This window comes from Ursus maritimus, unplaced genomic scaffold (genome assembly GCF_017311325.1).
Source record: "Ursus maritimus isolate PB19 unplaced genomic scaffold, ASM1731132v1 scaffold_21, whole genome shotgun sequence".
Lineage (NCBI taxonomy): Eukaryota > Metazoa > Chordata > Mammalia > Carnivora > Ursidae > Ursus > Ursus maritimus.
In genome coordinates, this window is record NW_024424564.1 from 41124087 (window position 1) to 41142419 (window position 18333).

General features: G+C 40.8%; 1 protein-coding gene across 4 annotated transcripts in view; it reads left to right on the forward strand.

Annotated features, from left to right (window-relative positions):
- TCP11L2 (t-complex 11 like 2) overlaps positions 1-16954 on the forward strand; it is a 37415-nt gene extending 20461 nt beyond the window's left edge. For all 4 annotated transcript variants that reach the window (XM_008705661.2, XM_008705659.2, XM_008705662.2 and 1 more), the window contains 4 exons: positions 5738-5925; positions 6132-6313; positions 9055-9227; positions 14502-16954. In XM_008705661.2, the coding sequence (XP_008703883.1) occupies positions 5738-5925; positions 6132-6313; positions 9055-9227; positions 14502-14743 (785 nt within the window). In that variant the 3' untranslated portion in view covers positions 14744-16954. The remainder of the gene's footprint in view (positions 1-5737; positions 5926-6131; positions 6314-9054; positions 9228-14501) is intronic.
- The last annotated feature ends 1379 nt before the right edge of the window (positions 16955-18333 follow it).

An 18333-nucleotide genomic window follows, 5' to 3' on the forward strand; every position in this document is an offset into this window, starting at 1 on the left:
AAGTCCTTACTGTGTGCCAAACATTTTACCTTTATTAGCCCATTCAAGCTTCACAAAGCCCTATGAATCTGGCACTGTTATCACTCACTGTTTACAAATGAAGAAATTGGGGCACCCGGGTGGCTGAGTCGGTTAAAGTGTCTGCCTTTGGCTCAGGTCATGATCCTAGGGTTCTGGTATTGAGCCCCACATCGGGCTCCCTCTTCAGCAGGGAGCCTGCTTCTCTGGCTCCCTCTGCCACTCCCCCTGCCTGTACTCTCTCTCTCTCAAATAAGTAAATAAATAATCTTAAAAATATATAAATGAAGAAATTGAGGTTAAGGTACCTAGGTGACTGCTAAAGCCTGGATAAACCAGACATGTCTCTGCCCCCAAGCATGTACATTGAGCCACTACACAACACTGCCTGTCTTCAGATGAGATACTGACTTTCTTTAGGGCATCTGCAGAGGGAGTGCTAGCACCGAGTGGCAGATAAGATTAGATGACTTCTAAGGATCCTTCCACAGCAAAATTCTGTGGCTTCAGGGCTGTATTTTTTTAGCTCCAAAGGGAGAGAGGGATTAATGGAAATAGAACCCTATGTACAACCTGAATCCGAAACCTGAACTACAGTAACTAAGTTTGTAGCAGTGTTTTCCTTTCCAGTGTTTTATTGGTTAGTTTCATTGTATGCCTGTGCAAATGTGTATACATGTATGTGCAAATGTCTCCATGTCTTGAATCAAGATAGCTTGTCGTCTGGAGTAAATTCCTTAATATTGGTTTGAATTACAATTTTGTTCATCTTAAATGATTTGTTTCTGTCCTTAAGACCCAGGCTTAGTGACCTGCAATTCATTCGTACTTTTCACATTGACTTGGATATTTTCAGAGATTTAAGAATAGAATAAATCCAGTTGTGCATATAGGTCATTATTGCCCAGCTCTAAAAATGTTCCCAGAGAAATCAAGAGTCCAGGAAGCAGAGTGTATGTCAGCTGTTAATTATATCCTCAAGTCACTCTGCCAAAAGTCGGTCACTGTGCCCTAATATCAAAAGAAGAGCCTCATAGTAACATGCAGAAGGACAAAAGGGTTGGATTTTTGTGTGTACATGATTTTTTAATAAAACAATTATTGGAAAATTAATACAGAGAAGCACTCTAGATTTCTGAATTGACTCCAGAAAATACTTTATTTTACCAACAGACAGATTTTATTCAATTGCCTGATTTAAAGTACACCCAAGAAAGCCTTAGGCAATGATTGGACGTATGTAGTAAGCATCAACAAGATAACCACATGAGGTCCAACAACTAAATTACCTGCAGAAAGAGTAACAGATCACTCCTCAGGGACCAGAGCACAAGTAACTTCTAAGATACTCGGAGAAGGTTTTTATTTATTTAGGTAATGTCTTATATCTGATAACACATTCTCATAGAACTTCATTTCATGTGATTCTTTCAAAAATCCTGTAGGACATAAATACTTTCCAAAAACACATTCCTTGAAAAAGGCTACCTTTTCTTTATTGAACTGCTTTGGCATCTTTGTTGAAAATCAATTGACAATACATTTGTGAGTCTGTTTTTGACCTCTTTATTATTTTTTTGGTAATTGAAGTATAATTTACATGCGATAACGTTAATTTTTTAAACTGTATAATTCAGTGGGTTTTAGTATATTCAAAGGTTATACAACCATCATCAGTATTTAATTCCAGAAGATTCTCATCATCTCAAAAAGAAACCCCGTACCCACTAGCAGTATCTCCCCGTTCTCCCTTCCCTTAAGCTTTGACAACCTCTGGTCTACTTTTTGTCTCTATGGATTTGCCAATTATGGACATTTCATATAAATCAGATCATACGATGTGTGGCTTCTTTCACTTAGTATAGTATGTTCACGATTTACCCATATTGTAGCACATATCACTACTTCATTTTTTTTATTGGATTCTATTCTATCCTATGATCTATATGTCTTCTCTTCACTAAATACCACACAGTCCTGATTATTGAGGCTAAGTCTTGAAATAGGGTAGTGTTAGTCTTCCATCGTTGTTCTTCTTTTCCAAATTATTTTGCCTATTTTAGGTCCTTTGAATTTCCATATGCATTTTTAATTAGTTTATTCATTTCTGCAAAAAAGCCAGCTGGGATGGTGATTAGAATTATGTTGAACTGACATCTTCACAATAATGAATCTGCTAATTTGTGAACTGGGTATCTCTTCTTAAGTCTAATTTATTTCAGCAATATGTTTTAGTTTTGGTGTACCAGTCTTGTACTTATTTTTTTTGAAAGATTTATTTATTTGAGGGGGGAGGGGCCAATGGAGAGGGAGAGAGAAACTTAAGCAGACTCTATACCGAGCGGGCAGCCTGATGTGGAGCTTGATCTCACAACCCGATATCATGACCTGAGCCAAAACCAAGAGTCGGACGCTCAACCAACTGTGTCACCCAGGTGCCCCTCCAGTCCTGTACTCATTTTGTTCAATTTAATCCCATTTATTTTATGTTCTTTGATGCTGTTATAAATGGTATTTTGTAAAATTTTTATTTTCGAGCATATAGAAGTATAATTTATTTTTGAATATTGACTTTGCAGCCTGAGAACTTGCTGGATTAACTTATTAATGCTAGTAGATTTTTGGACTATTCCTTAGGTTTTTTCTATATATACGATCATTTTGCCTGCAAACAAAGACAGTTTTACTTCTTTTTTTTTAATCTGTGTGCCTTTTACTTCTTTTTCTTGCCTTATTGCACTGACTAGGTCAGCCAATCAATTGTTCAATAGTAGTCATCAGAGAGGGCATCCTTGCCTTTCTAGGGGAAGAATGTTCATTGTTTGACCATTAAGTCTGATGTTACCTGCAGCTTCTCATAGATGTCTTTTTCTGTGTTGAGGAAGTACTATTTCTAGTTTGTGAGAATTTTTATCTAAATAGGTCACCTGTTAAATTTGGTCACATGCTTTATATCTACGTAAGTGAGCTTTTTTTCCTCCTTTATTGTGTTAATGTGCTGAATTACAGTGATTGATGTTTTTCTGATTAAACCAACCTTGCAGTCCTGAAATGTTCATCCCACCTCCTTGGTCATAGTGTACTGTTTTATCTTGCTAATACTTTACCTTGCTAATGCTTTCTTAAGGATTTTTGTATCTGTATTTTTGGAAAGAGATCACTTTGTAATTTTCTTGTAATACCTTTGTCTGGGTTTGGTATCAGGGCAAAGCTGGCCTCATAAAATGAATTGAGAAGTATTCCCTTCTCTGCTTTGTTAAAGAGTTTACAAAAAACACTTTGTCTTGATTTGCATGTACTGTGTACATTAGTATACGTTTTACTGGATGATGGTGTGGAGGGAAAGATATCTGCAGGCCTGTAGGACCAATCAGTTTATTAGTCTGACGGAGACTATTTGAGCCATTCTTTAAGCCCATGGTTACTTCCAGAGATGGTGAGTTAAATTGGAAACCTACCAGGTCTCTCATGCCAGACATGGAGAGCAGAGGCTTTTAGAGCACCCACTGTATAACAAGTACCACTGGAAAGATAATCTGAGTATTTTCCAAAGCAAATGTGTCTGCCAAAACAAAGCCACATTTCACATACCTATCAAATTGTGGTATGAATTAAGTCAAGGGAAAGAGAAATAAAAAATAAGGATCATAGATTGGACTCTTCAGTGATCTCATTAATGAGATGGAATTGAGATGAACACGCATGAAATATTTAATAACAATTTTTTAAAAAGTAGAGAAGCTGTTTTTTTAGATCAGCTGTTTAAGAGAAATGACAGCCAGATCAAAAATTCAAAGACAGGTGCTCTGAGAAGTGTTAACTAAGGATGAGTCCATACGATCAAGAAAGGCTTCCCATAGGAAGAGAGATTTGGGCTAGGCCAGTAAAAGCTGGCAGATTTAGATTTAGAGAACCAAAGATAGTTCCAGGGGGGTTAGACCAAGCCTCTCAGGCAGGAAACCAGAAGCATGTATTGGTGGAGAGTGAATTCAGGTACAGTGCTCCTGGGCCTCCACAGCTCCTGGAAAATTCTCAAGTAAATATACCTGTAAAGCCATTGCCTCTTCTTGTGTTTCTCCCTCCCAGTAGACTAAGAGCTTCTGGAGTGCATGGAACATGTTTACTCATCTATGAATCCCCAGCACTTGGTACAACACCTAATGTACATTACGTACTCAGTTACCATTGAATAAATGAGTGAATGAAGAGAATTACTGCCTACATGAAAAATCGAGGATACAAATGTCTCATGAGTTTGACCTTGGTTTGGGGGCCATATAGAGCAGTCACTATACTAGCTTGTGGGAGTAACATCTCAGCAGTTAGATCCCTTGGAGGAAAGCTGATGTTTCACTCTGAATTTGTGCTCTTTCTGCTTTACCAGTCATACTCAATTCTAGCTTCCTGCTAGGATCACCTGGCATATTTAAACACAGATGCCTGAGCCCCATCTCAGACCAATTAAATCAGAATCTCCAGGAGCTGTGCCCAAGATCTTTCTTTTCTTTTTAAAGCTCCCCAGGTGATTCTAAAATCAGCCAGGGTTGTGAACCACTATGGTACACTGTTGCTTTTGTTTGAGATAACTAAATGGGCTTTTAAATGTGTCAGCTGTAAATGATTAAGCTGGCAGTATAAATGCTTATTAACGCCGCACTGTAATTATATCCACCAAGATTTCCTCTCTCTCTCTCTCTCTCTCTCTCTCTCTCTCTTTCTCTCGGTTGGATGTCCTTTAAACAAAAGACTACAAGTCTTTTACATCTTTATGAACAGAATTAGAAAAACCAAGAACAACATATGCCAACTGAGGAGAAGCAAAGTTGTAAAATTTTGGGGCGGTGTTGCTCTCGTGTGGCAAGCATTGCTGTTCACAAATTACTCCTGTTCAAATGCTGGGTCTGAGGAAGAATTTCAGGGTTACTATTCTTTATTTCATTCTCTGGTGCTTTTTAAAAAGTCTGCAACTGTGTTCGGTCTGTTGTTGTTTTTGTTTTGTTTTGTTTTGTTTTTTTAGCAATTTCCACCTTATAAATTCTACCAAATGCACAGTTTTATAAGAAATGTGGTATAAAAAGCAAACTGTTTCTAGTGGGAAGACTTAGAACTGGGTCAAAAGTAAAATAAAGTGTGCCCACTAGCATGCTTGTGCGTTTTCGGAAAGGCATAGCTCTAATCAGACACGCAGGGGGTCCAGGATTCAAAAGTGTTTAATAATCAGTGCTTTTAGTCTAAATACATTCTCTGCACAAAATTCAAGGTCATGTCTGAGCTGGCTCCTGCTTACCCACCCAATGCCATCTGCTACCATTCTCCCTCGTTTTCTATAGACCGGCAATACAGATACGCTTGTAGCATCCAGAATGTGCTGTATTCTCTCACTGTTCTGGGTTTTTGTATGGGCTGTTCGCCTGGCCTGGAGTGACAGTCCTGTCCTCTGTCTGCTTTGTATTTTTAGGTGTCACTTACAGAGCTCTTCCTCTTAGACTCTGTCCTGGACAACGTCTGCTCCCTGCACTCCCACTGTGCCTTCTCGCATTTATTGTATTCTGCTGTAATTGTTGGTTTACAGGTCTGTCTCCCCATCTGGACTATAAGCTCCTTTAGGGGTGTGCCTGTCTTGTCATTTGTGCCCAGCTCCTAGCTTAACATCTGCATGTAGAATGCATGCAAGGGATCTAACAGCTGTAGGACAGATATGTGGCCTTTTCACTTTCAGGTGCTCTTGATCAAACTACAGAATGGATAAAAGAATCTGTAAATGAAGAACTACTTTCTCTTTCGGAGACTGCTTTAACTCCTGGGGCCGAGAACAGCTCTAAGCCAAGCCTGAGCCCTACACTGGTGCTAAATAACAGTTATTTAAAACTGTTACAGTGGGATTATCAGAAAAAAGAATTACCAGAGGTGAGTGGGGTTTTTTTTCTTCCCTCGAGTTCTCCAATATTTTAATTCTATCTGTGTGTCACCTGGCCTGTCTAGTGTTGTGTTGTGGTTTAATGACTTTCCTGAAATCAGATAGAAATGGGAGTTTGGATGTAACATTGCTTGTTTTATATTTTCATGGTATTGAGCTTCCCTTTCTATTTTTACATTTAAAATAAATATGCTAGACACTCATGACAGATGGAGCACGTCTTCAGGAACTGACAGAAAAGCTGAATCAATTGAAAATTATTGCCTGCCTGTCCCTAATTACCAACAACATGGTGGGTGCTCTTACAGAAGGCCTCCCTGAGCTTGCAAACAGGTTAAAAAGGATTTCAGCTGTTCTACTTGAAGGCATGAACAAAGAGTAAGTTCCAAGTGTTTTTATCTGCTCATCCTCGTATTAAGGCTCTACGTGTGTTTCAGAGATCGTGAACAATCCTGGATGTCTGGGTGTGATATTTAGGACTGTACTTTAGAGAAACTTATCTTACACCTTCTTTTTCTAGAATTTCTTTTAATATCTCTGAAGGTTTAGATGTCCTTTCATGAGAAGGGAGAGATCTTTTCCATGACAAGTGCCAGGATGAGTGTCCTATTTCCACTTAGGATGGGCATGTGCAAGAGCTCTTTTTTGACCGTGCTGTGGAATAAACAAACAAAAACCAGAATTCCGAGCTGAGGGTTTGGAAGGCCCTATCAGGGAGGCTTTCCTACCCAGTTGTTCTGACGCCACCATTTTTCTGCAATGAAGTGTTTACCAGCTTGACTGATCCAGCCTGCTCTGAGCTCTTTAGTAGAAGTAGTGACATCCTCTCCTTCAGAGATGTTGCACAAGTCCAGTGAAGGTCTTGTTTTTGCTAATTCATTGCCCAGTATCAGACCCTGGGTCTCATTTAGATCATCCTGTTGCGAATCCTGTCCAAGTCAGAAAATTCCTAATCTTAGTCAATGACCAGATGCTTTCGTGGGTCTTATATGCGTCAGCTCCTCCTGCTCGTTCCCTTTTCAGGTATTTCCAAGGCCTTAGTTGTTCATTCCTGTCTTTGAAGGGAGATGCCTCTATCCCTCCATCCTCTTGCCCATTACTCAGACAGCACATAAATTACTTGATAAAATCCTAGAATATTAAGAGCCAGGAGGAGCCTGAGTGATTACAGCATCCAAAGTTGTCAGAGAATAGGATTTGCCTTGGGTTGCACAGTGAGATAAACCTTCTCTAGGTTTGCAGCTGGTCTTGCCTTAGCATTTCCCCACACAGAGTAACTATTACTTTCCAGAAATGTTTCTTTATTAAGCTTTTAGAGAACCCACAATGCTGCTTAAGTATTCATATAAAGCATATAGCAAAGTGGTTACTGAGAAGTCAAGCTTCAGGTCAGACGGACCAGGGTTTAAGTCCCAGCTGTGCTATTGACTTATTAGGTACCCTTGAACAAGTTCCTGAATCACTCTGAGCCTCATTTTCTCACTTGTAAAAAGGGATAATTGGGCCTACTTACAAATGTGGGAACTTAAGATGATTCATTGTGAAGTACTTAGTGCAGGTGTCTGGCACGTGGTGCTCGATAAATGTTCACTTTTAATAACTAGTGAGTTGTTAAATCATCTTCTTTATAGACGCTTTGCCTCTCCGATTGCTTTATCGTTTTAATTCCCCATGCCCACCCCTGTTCTCTTATCCTTTAATTCCCATTTTGCACAAAGTTATTAAAGACCATTTCTGGACAGTGAGAGACCATTTTCAATCATCGTTCTCCCATAGTGTGGACCTAACACATGCCCTTTCTAATTACCTCTTTTTTCTTACCTCTTAAATAACCCACTGCCCACACTTCTTATGGTTTTCTGGGATTTTTGACTGGTTTCTTGAAAGTAATAGTAGGAAGGAGCTTCTTATCTTTGATCATGATAGGTCAAGAATTTTAGGTAATTTGTCATTATGGTATTAACCTATAAATATCTTCATTTCTTGTAGGGTTTCTTAAAAGATTTATTTGTGGGGCACCTGGGTGGCTCAGTTGTTAAGTGCCTGCCTTTGGCTCAGGGCGTGATCCCAGGGTCCTGGGATTGAGCCCCACATCGGGCTCCCTGCTCCGCTGGGAGCCTGCTTCTTCCTCTCCCACTCCCCCTGCTTGTGTCCCTCTCTCACTGGCTGTCTCTCTCTCTGTCAAATAAATAAATAAAATCTTTGGGGAAAAAAAGATGTATTTGTTTATTTGGGGGGAGGAATGTAGGGGGAGAGATCACAAGTGGAGGGAGGGGCAGAACGAGAGGGAGAGAGAGAACCTCAAGCAGACTCCCGGCGGAGTTCAGAGCCTGATGCAAGTCTTGATCCCAGGACCTTGGGATCATACCTGAGCCGAAATCAAGAGTTGGCTGCTTAGGGCGGCTGGGTGGCACAGCGGTTGAGCATCTGCCTTCTGCTCAGGACGTGATCCCGGCGTTGTGGGATCGAGCCCCACATCAGGCTCCTCTGCTATGAGCCTGCTTCTTCCTCTCCCACTCCCCCTGCTTGTGTTCTCTCTCTCGCTGGCTATCTCTATCTCTGTCGAATAAATAAATAAAATCTTAAAAAAAAAAAAAAGAGTTGGCTGCTTAACTGACTGAGCCACCCAGGCACCCCTTCATTTCTTGTTTTTTATTGGTTTTATAGATTCACTGTTCGGCCATGGATAAAGGAATTGATTCTTCCATTTTATAAGCATAGATTTAACAACAACAACAAAATATCTATGAATGAATCTGCTCAGACCAAAGGGTTTATTTTAAGAAGTAAATAGGTATTTTCTTTTCCTTTCTGATGGTCCTGCATGAAAATGGGGTTGCAGACTTATTTTCAGGGACCACACTTTTCTGACTCTGCTTTCCCAACTAAACACTACCTACAGAATTGAATGGTTTTAAGCATTTAAGAATCTGCTACACATAAGGGTTGGTGCCTGGGAGGAGTTACTATATTCTAAGTTAATGCTAATAGAGGTACTTACTGTGTGTAAATGAAAAGTGACAGACATCTGAAACAAGTTGGTATATTAAAAAGTAGATAAAAACTGCTGGATAGAAAAACTATTCCTGATGCAATTTTGTTTTATGCTTTTTTTTAAGGACCTTTAACTTGAAGGAAGTCCTGAATTCTATCGGTGTTCAGACTTGTGTTGAAGTTAACAAAGCCCTGGTGGAGAGAGGTTTATCCAATTTAAATGCTGAGGTCCAAGCTAATCTCATAGGTCAATTTTCAAGCATTGAAGAGGAGGACAATCCTATCTGGTCCTTGATTGGTGGGTCCTCATGTTTTTATTGGTTTCTGCTTCAATTCCAATTTGCTTTAATTTGCTGGTTTTGAATAATGTCAAGTGTCAGTTACATTTTAGTCTTAAACAGATTACCTGTGCCTTTTGGAGAATAAATATTAAAAATATAAAGAAAGGGGGCGCCTGGGTGGCACAGTCGTTAGGCGTCTGCCTTCGGCTCAGGGCGTGATCCCGGCGTTCTGGGATCAAGCCCCACATCAGGCTTCTCTGCTGGGAGCCTGCTTCTTCCTCTCCCACTCCCCCTGCTTGTGTTCCCTCTCTCGCTGGCTGTCTCTGTCAAATAAATAAATAAAATCTTTAAAATATATATATATATATAAAGAAAGAAATTGTACTTTCAAAGGTTTGGGACTCACTCCTTCTTCTGTGTGTATAAGTAACAGAATGGGGAAATGTTCCAGGCCCTTCTGTCTTACTATCCAGCCAATAGATTTTTATGAAGAAAATACCATAATGCTACCAGTATGTTAAAATCCTAGATCAATGCAACAATCCAAACCAGCTGGCAGTATGTTTAAGAAAGTAGATACCAGTTCTGCTGTGAGCTAGGCTAAGCGAGCTGAGGCCTCTTTCTTGGTCAGACTTAAAGAGACAATGAGTAAAGAGGCTATGGAACTGGGGGGCATGATGGTGGGCTTTTTTTTTTTTTTTTTTTAATGCTTGATTTCTAGGCAAGTGACTATCCCAGTGTCAAGTTGTGTTGGTGAGTTGGGAAAGTGGAGAATTAATCAGTTAGGACTCTTTCTGTTACCAGTGACAGAACTGAACTAGCTTAAACAAAAAGGAAGTGCATTTTCTCATATAACCAACAAGAGCAGAGCAGGACTGGCTCCTCTACGGCTTAGTCAGAGCTCAGACTGTGTCACTGGCACTAGTTTCTCCCCCTCCTCCCTTCAGCACTGCCTTCCTTTGGGCTGGCTGTCTTCACAGATAGACTCTTTCCATCATGGCAAGACAGTTTTAGCTCCAGCCTGTATCTTTCCATACTGAAGTCAAGTGAAAAACAAGGTGTTGGCTTCACCGTTAGCCCAAATAATGGCCCCAGAATTGAGTCCCATTGGTTCCAGTTGGAGTGACTGTAGGTCAAGTCACATTCTTGAATCAGTCATGGTGGTCAGAGGGGAAGGAACTGGAGATTGAGACATATGTTCAGTTCCTGAAGCCAGAGTGAGTCCACTTTCCCTGTGGCACCTGGTCTGAAAGTAGAGAAGAGATGATTTCCCCCAGACAGTTCAGGGTGATATGGCCAGAGGAGGGGGAGAAGTTGATGGGGGCACAAAGCAAGTGTCTGCTACAAAGAGTGAGGAATAAAGACCAGAAAGAGGAAAAGAGCATAGAATTGGAACTATGGACTAATCTGCAAGTTTTCAAAGTTCAACACTGACTTCCCTAGGAGTATAAATACTTGTTATTATTTTTTTGAGGCTCTCCCATAGTTTCTCTCATCCTTACCCCTGGGGACATGGAATGCTGGAGCTCTAGGCCCCTAAAAACTCAAGGCTTTAACCCCTCCCCAGAAAGGAATAGTGCTGGTGTGTAGCACTGTTGGCTACCAAGAGATGACCCTGGACGACACTGACAAACGCAGCATAGATGCAGCCACCGGCGCTGAGGCCTTCCCTGCCTGCCTTCACTGCCGACTCCTGTGCGTCCTCATGGCCCTTGGTCTCCAGCAGAACAGCCCATACCTGCGAGGAGGAGGGGCAGACTGTCTGCTGTCTCTGCCATGTACCACTAGCCCCCACTAGTGTGCAGACCTCGTGAGGATGGAATGCATGTCTCTTATCTGCTAGGTCCCTATACCAGGCTAGACCCACAGATGACATTTAATAAATACAGTCGACCCTTGAACAAAATGTGTTTGAACTGCACAGGTCCCCTTACATGCAGATTTTCTTTGATACAGTACTATAAATGAATTTTCTCTTCCTTAGAATTTTCTTAATAACATTTTCTATTCTCTAGCTTATTTTATTATAAGAATAAAGTATACAGTCCATATACAAAATATGTGTTAATCAACTATTTATGTTATCCTAAGGCTTCTGGTCCACAGTAGGCTATTAGTAATTAGGCTTTTGGGGAGTCAAAAGTTATATGCAAGTTTTTGACTGTGTGTGTGGGGGGGTCAGTCCCCCTCACCCCCACGTTGTTCAAGGATCAACTGTATCTGTGCAAGGGGTGAGCGCATCAGACACTTAGACTGGGTGAGTACCTCATATTACCAAATGGTTGCGGACTAGGGACTCTCAATGAGCCGGTCTGACTCCAGAGCTCATATTCTTAACTACTCCTGGTGGGTACTGTTGTTAGAACTGGAGCCCTGCTGTTGGTTGGCATGGTGGCCAGAGCAGCCAGGTGTCTGCTGTACCCTTGCTTTAGATAAGCGAGGCACTTGCAATTTCAAAAGGGAGGGAGCTAGGATGCCCCAGCTGGATGCCCCACCCCAGGCAGGGCCAGGGCCAGGGCCAGGGTGACCTCCTAAAATCTGGTAAAGCACCTTTTTTTTTCACCCAGCTATCCCCAGTCCAACTTTCCTGCTATTTTGCAAACTGAAAGCATTTTTAACCTCATTCAAAGTATTGTTGCCTAGAAACTCAAATGACTCATTTGAGCAGCTCTCCTTCGACTCTGGAAGCCAAGGGCACGCCTTTGGCAGGGACTCAGTTTAGCTGCTCCTAACTGGATGAACGCTTCTGTCATTTTAGTCTTGGCCTAAAAACTGACTCGTCCACAGAGGAGACAGAACTACTTTCAGCATAATAACAGTTTTGAAAGAGTTTCTTTCTTTAAACAGTCTTGCAGGAAGGTTTTCGGACCATATCTGTGGTGAAAACAGACCTGGGCTCCTGAGAGTCAGGCAACCAGTTTAACGGGAAATTTCGTACACAATTGACTCTCAATTTTCCCCTTGCAGAAGGTTTGGAGTGAGTTAAGCACTCAGAGGAACCGGGGACATAAGAAGGACCAGTTAGCCTTGGTTTTCCTTCCCTGTTTGTGGTACCCATAGTCTGCCTTCTTTTGTTCTTTTTCTTTTTTTTAAGATTTTATTTATTTGAGAGAGAGAGCGAGAGAGAGTGCACAACCCCAGGGGAGGGGGAGAGGGAGAGACAGACTGCACACTGAGCAGGGAGCCTGACACTGGGCTCCATCCCAGGACCCCTGGATCATGACCCGAGCCATAGGCAGATGCTTAACCAATTGAGCCACCCAGGCGCCCCTGCCTTCTTTTGTTCTTGATGTGCTATTTATTTGTAATGGAATTACAACTCCCGCTGTGTTCTTAGCCTTTTAAAAAGATAACTAGATAAGGTTTCTTTCAAACCAGCTTTTTTCAGAAGTACATCAAAACTAGAGGAAAATTATTTATAGATTACCTGCTATGTCGAATATTTGCATGCTTGTAGCTATCTCTGTTTTTTAAAAGTAATTTTCAGTTGTGTAAGAGATACATACACGAATGATTTCTCCTTGTTGACAGATTATAGGTGATGCCAAGTCCTCTTTGACTGCCTGCCCCATTCCTCCCTGACTCCATTGTTTTCAGTTAGATGCATTCACCTTTACAGAGCTTTTTCACTCCATTCTCACTTCAGTTCAGTCAGCATCTGTGATGTGCCTGCCACATGCCAGACCAGGGATGAAAAGATAAAAAAGACACAGCCCTCACCCTCAGGCAGCTCTCTGTCTAAGAAGGGAGAGAAACATACGTTCTCAAGTAACCATAACATGGCATGCTTGTCTGACAGATGTTAGGGAAAGCCACAGAAAGGAAGCCACTTTAGGCTCGGCATTGAAGGATGTTTTCGACTTTGGGCAGAGATGAGATGAGAGGGAAGGGTCATCTAGTAAGAGAAAACAGTTCTGGCTAAGACAAGACATGAGACATCGGGAACTTAGAATTCTAGGCCAGACCTAGCTGCAATGTGTGACTTTTGGGAGAAGTGTTTGGAGATAAGAATTTCATTAATGTCATTGTGGTCCATATCCTATGGACTATTCTCTTCAGTAAACTTTTCTTTGTGATGTTTCCATTTCCAACGCCAAAGGAAGTCCTTGGGGCAGCATGGCCCGTAGTGGGTCTGGTCTGTCCAGTACTATTTGTCCGATACTATTGCAGCCTCATTTACTTAGGCATTTGCATCCTTTTGTAAAGTCACCTCACATGCAGATGTGTTGAATCAGGGAAGTAGGAGGATAGAAAAGATGGCCAACTAGAGTGCCAGTTAGGGCAGCCCCTCCTCAGTGCCTGCAGATTGTTGGCCATGGGTGGGGTAACTGTATAATTTATTGTCCAAACCAAGACACTTTTTAGAGCATTCTTGTTAATTATGCCAGCACAACAGGTATAAACTCTGACTGTCCCAGGAAAACCTGGATGTGTGGTCACCCTGGTCATGTGGTAATTTGGGCCCCCAAGGTTGCATCTCTAAATTTGTCAAGAGGAACCAGAAATTTGGATTTCTATGTGAAATCCCCTGACTTCAGAGAGTTTCTGTTTCTAAAACAAAACAAAACAACAATATTGTGTGGGGCCGAACTAGCAGTGCCAGTTTACAAACTCAGCTTTCACGTACATAACTAAAACCATGGACATCAAGTATTAAGTTTTGTAGAAGAGTCCCTGTCCTGCTCCAAAAGTGCTCTACATGTTTTTGTCACTTAGCCATTGCTGTGTAACAAGGCACCTCAAACTCCATAGCTTAAAAAAAAACATAAATATTTAATAGTGTTGCTCACAAGTCTGGGCACCTGAGTAGTTCATCTGTGACTGGCTTATGCAGTCAGCTGTGGCGTGGGTAGGTAGCTCTGTTGATCTTGCCTGGACTCTCCCAAGCGTTTGCGAGCGCGTTGGCTATAGGTTAGTCTAGGATGGCCTGAGATGGAACAGGTGGCTTTCATCAAGCCCAGGCTCATTCATGTGCAGGGGTGGGTAGAGAGAGCAGATGTGAACCATGGCACTTGGAGCCCCTGCATCCAACTAGCATAATGGTACTTCTGCCACATTCTGTGTCAGCCAAAACAAGCCATAGGCCAGCCCCAGTTCAAGACATGTGGAAACAGCCTCTAGCCTTCGGTGGGAAGAACTGCAAAGCTACCTCGTAAAGGGCGTGGATACAGGGAGGACAAAGAATTGGGAATATTATGACAATTCACCTACCATAATTACTATTCTCACTTCTTTTTAAAAATCATGTTCTTTAATAATGGGACCAGTAAAGATATCTTCTTTTCCCCCAGATAAACGAATCCAACTATACATGAAAAGCCTACTTTGTCTTCCAAGTCCTCAAAAATGCATGCCTCCCGTGCCAGGAGGCCTTGCTGTCATTCAACAGGAGCTAGAAGCGCTAGGCTCTCAATATGCAAACATTGTGAATCTCAACAAACAAGTGTATGGACCATTTTATGCAAATATACTTCGAAAGCTGCTCTTCGGGGAGGAAGCAATGGGAAAGGCAGATGCTTCATCTTCTAACTAAAGAGGAACTGACATTGGATGCGAGGTTGGAAATCCAGCACTTTGGTACCCAGTCTGTTTCCACCAGTGGCATTACAGATGCGGCACATTCTCAGTCCTGTTTGTGGTGCAGTGTTAGCCTGAATTTGCATAATCCAGTAATATTAGCGTTGTAGAAAACATGCCCATCGTATAGACCCTATTCATGCATCATTTTCAAGTTCAAAAGAGATGTTTTTAATGGACAGAAAGCAATTTGTAATTAATTATATTACCTTTTAATTCTTGTAAATGTTTTCTTAAGCGTTTATATATGGCTTATTCATTCAACCTTAAGGAGTTGTATTTCCTCACTTGTCACTATCAAATCTAATGATTTTTAATTTTGGTACAACTTCTTAAAGCGTTGGAAGTTGTGAGAATAACCAAGGGGATTGATGTTCTGAATAAATGATGTGAAGTAAGCATAATTGTATTTGAAATATACAATTAAATATTATTAATGTGTAATAGAAACTTACATAGTAAGTCTTCAAATTCCACAAATGTACCAAATCACATTTTATATTACCAATTGTCAGTATTTGTCTAGAACTTAAATTTATTAAAAATATTTTAAAGCTATGTACAAACTTTAGATAAAACTTATATTGTTCATTTAGTGAAAATAGAAAAAAAAATCCCTTCTGAAATTTTATTCTAGACGTTGGTTTTTCTGCCTGCAACTTATCCTGCTCTCTGAGAGAAACAACTTTTGCACAAATATCTTAGTGAACGTCCTTGCATTTCTCAGGCCGTTGGTGAAGATTATATAAGATTTTGATATTTTTACATAAGGCAGGAGTGATTTGAATTGATTTATTTATAAGAAGAAGGGAAGTTAACAATAAAACCAGATCCCCAGGAGATCCCCATTCTCAGTGAAGCTCACATCTGAAAAAGAAATAGTTGAACTTCGGATTTTTTTTAACCATATAACTTGCTAGCAGATGCCTCCTGTGCTGATTAAACTCTTACCCTGCTATGACCAAGAAGCTCTTCTGAGTATCATTATCATTTGACATTCTTGAGCACTAAAGCAAAACGTGGCCAAGCTGGCGCTGGCTGTCATCGGGATTTTAGAGAAATCTGCTTGTCCTGGAATTACATACTTCTTTTGAAATGTTAAGGGAAGCACTACAGTCTGGGCAGACTCCCGTCTAGAAAGTACTTTCTTCCCATAAAACACATTTTGATTATTTCGTTCTCTAAGGACTCATTGAATCTTCGTAGTCTGGTAGGAATGAGTGGGTAGGACATAAAAAGGAGTATTCCTTTCTTCCTTACCTCCTTTTCCTCACTATGACTTCCACCGTTATGGTGCTACTTAATTATTTGATAAAGTTCTGGGAAATGATTGTGTGAATGAATTATCTCCAATCTTTACATTTTGGAGGGATCTGCCAAAATTTGAGAAATTTTTGAAAGTCTTTTTTTTTTCCCTCACAACGATCAATATGTAAATCAGCCATTCTATCCATCTGAGCAGCTGTGTATAAGTAGAATTTTCCTGAAGAGCACGTCACTGGTCTTACCCATTTTCCAGCCCCCTTCCTGTATTTCCCTTCTGCCCGTGTTGTCCTGTGCTTAGAAACTATAAGGTGCTGAAGATTTTTGTTTTCATTTTCTCTGAAGTTGAAGTAGTTTTCAAAACTGTGTTCACTTTGGAGTAGGGGTGGCAGGGAGGGTCTGCCATGGAAAGGTAATATGCAGTGTGACTTGTTGCTTTCTGGGGTAAACTGTATACTTAACAGGAAGACCAGGGGGTGTACTTTTTTTATCATCAGATTGGAATCCAGCTGGTATTCTTATATACTTGATTATACTGCAGTTTCCAGCAGGAAAACAATGTGTAGACATTTTTTAAAAATGCATTTAAAATGAAGGGCATTCTGCTGCTTTATTTTTCCTTTTTTAAGTCCCAAAGGAAATCTCAATGTCTCAAGTCTGGATTTAGGCAACTACATTTGTTAGGATTTTTAAAAACATATCCCTTAGCATGTTGTTTTGTGGTTTTTTTGTTGTTGTTTTTTGTTTTGTTTTACTTAAATGTTTACTTCTACTTTTGAGATTTTCTTAACGTCGTCTTGTTTTGTAATGTCAGTTTTATTAAACACCATACACACATTTTCATTCTTCTGCTAAAACATGTATGTGTGCACTAAATTTCAAAATATTAAAAATTATTTCAAGATAGCCAGTGTCTCTTTGTTTTCTAAACCACCTTTGCATAGCTCAGAGCTGGGGTATTGTAGTTGTTCTAGAATGATTCTTCTGGTGATTGTCAGAGCCTTCCAGAGATCAGGTTATGTTCACTCAGTCAGTCAACAAATACCTACTAAGCATATACTGTAGGCCCAGAGGTATCCTATGTGTTGTGATGCACAGTGACTAGGCAGACACTGTCCTCAAGAAGCTTCTAACGTAGTAAGAAGGACAAACTTGTGAGCCATCACCACAAAGTGTAATATAGGCCATTAAACAAGTCCATATAGTGCTAGAGGTAATACCATCACATTCTATTTCATGGAGATCATTCTTGAGCTACAACAGGAAGGACAGGCAGAATTGCCAAGGGGCTAAGAAAGGGGAAGGCACAATAGGCCAAGGGCATGGTGAGTACAATGGGTGGAGAAATGACAAGGCAAGGACCAGCACCCAGTAGAAAAGTAAAAGTGAGGGGAGGCAAAACGAGAGAGGTAAAAAGGTTCTGGGATGTTATGCTAAAATTTGTGGGTTTTGTCCTGAAATAGATAAAAAATCTGAATCTTTTGAAACAGGAGAGGGTTATGTTTTAGAAATTATGTATTTGGAAATTATGTTTTGGAAAGATTACCCTGGCAAAGAACAGTTGCTCTTGGTGCTGGAATTTTCCTCTGTGTGGAGTGTGTACATATACACGTACTCGCAGAGGAACACGTGGTATAAGGAACAGAAATGGACCCACGCCAACTGGAGCAGAAAGGGAGCTTATTGCATAGCTATTAAGTACTCACAGAATCTTCTTAGTCTGGGGCATCAGGCTTGGAAAATGGGTAGGAACCAGGGCAAGCAAGCTGCAGGACTCTGGCCAAGCTGGATTCAGTCTTATGGCTTCAGAGATTGATTTCTCAACTGCCCTTGCTTCTTTGCCTCATTTGCTCAAGATTTAAAGTCCCAGATATCAACAAGCAGTTAGAAGAATCTAGGCCAGGTGCCCAGGCTCTGATTTGCAGGGGATGAGATGAGTGAGTAGCTGACCGTTAGACTCCCATGGTCCCATCAAGGTCACCCAACTAGAGGTTTCTTCCAAATGCAAAAGGTTTGCTGAGGAACAGAGAAAAAAAAAATCCACCATCATGTACATTTGTGAGGTCTTTAAAATCAGAATGTGAGAAATGTATGAGCCCACCCAATCTAGCATTGCCTCTGAGAATAACACCATAAAATGATTCAAGGAAGGGCATAGGCATGTGAAGTCAGCCTTTATTGGTGTGTGTAAATGAACTGTTGAACAAATAGCTCCCATGTCTCAGTGACCTCATAGACCCACATTTCTCAAATTCTAGTTCAAAGCAGGGGGTAGATTCGTGG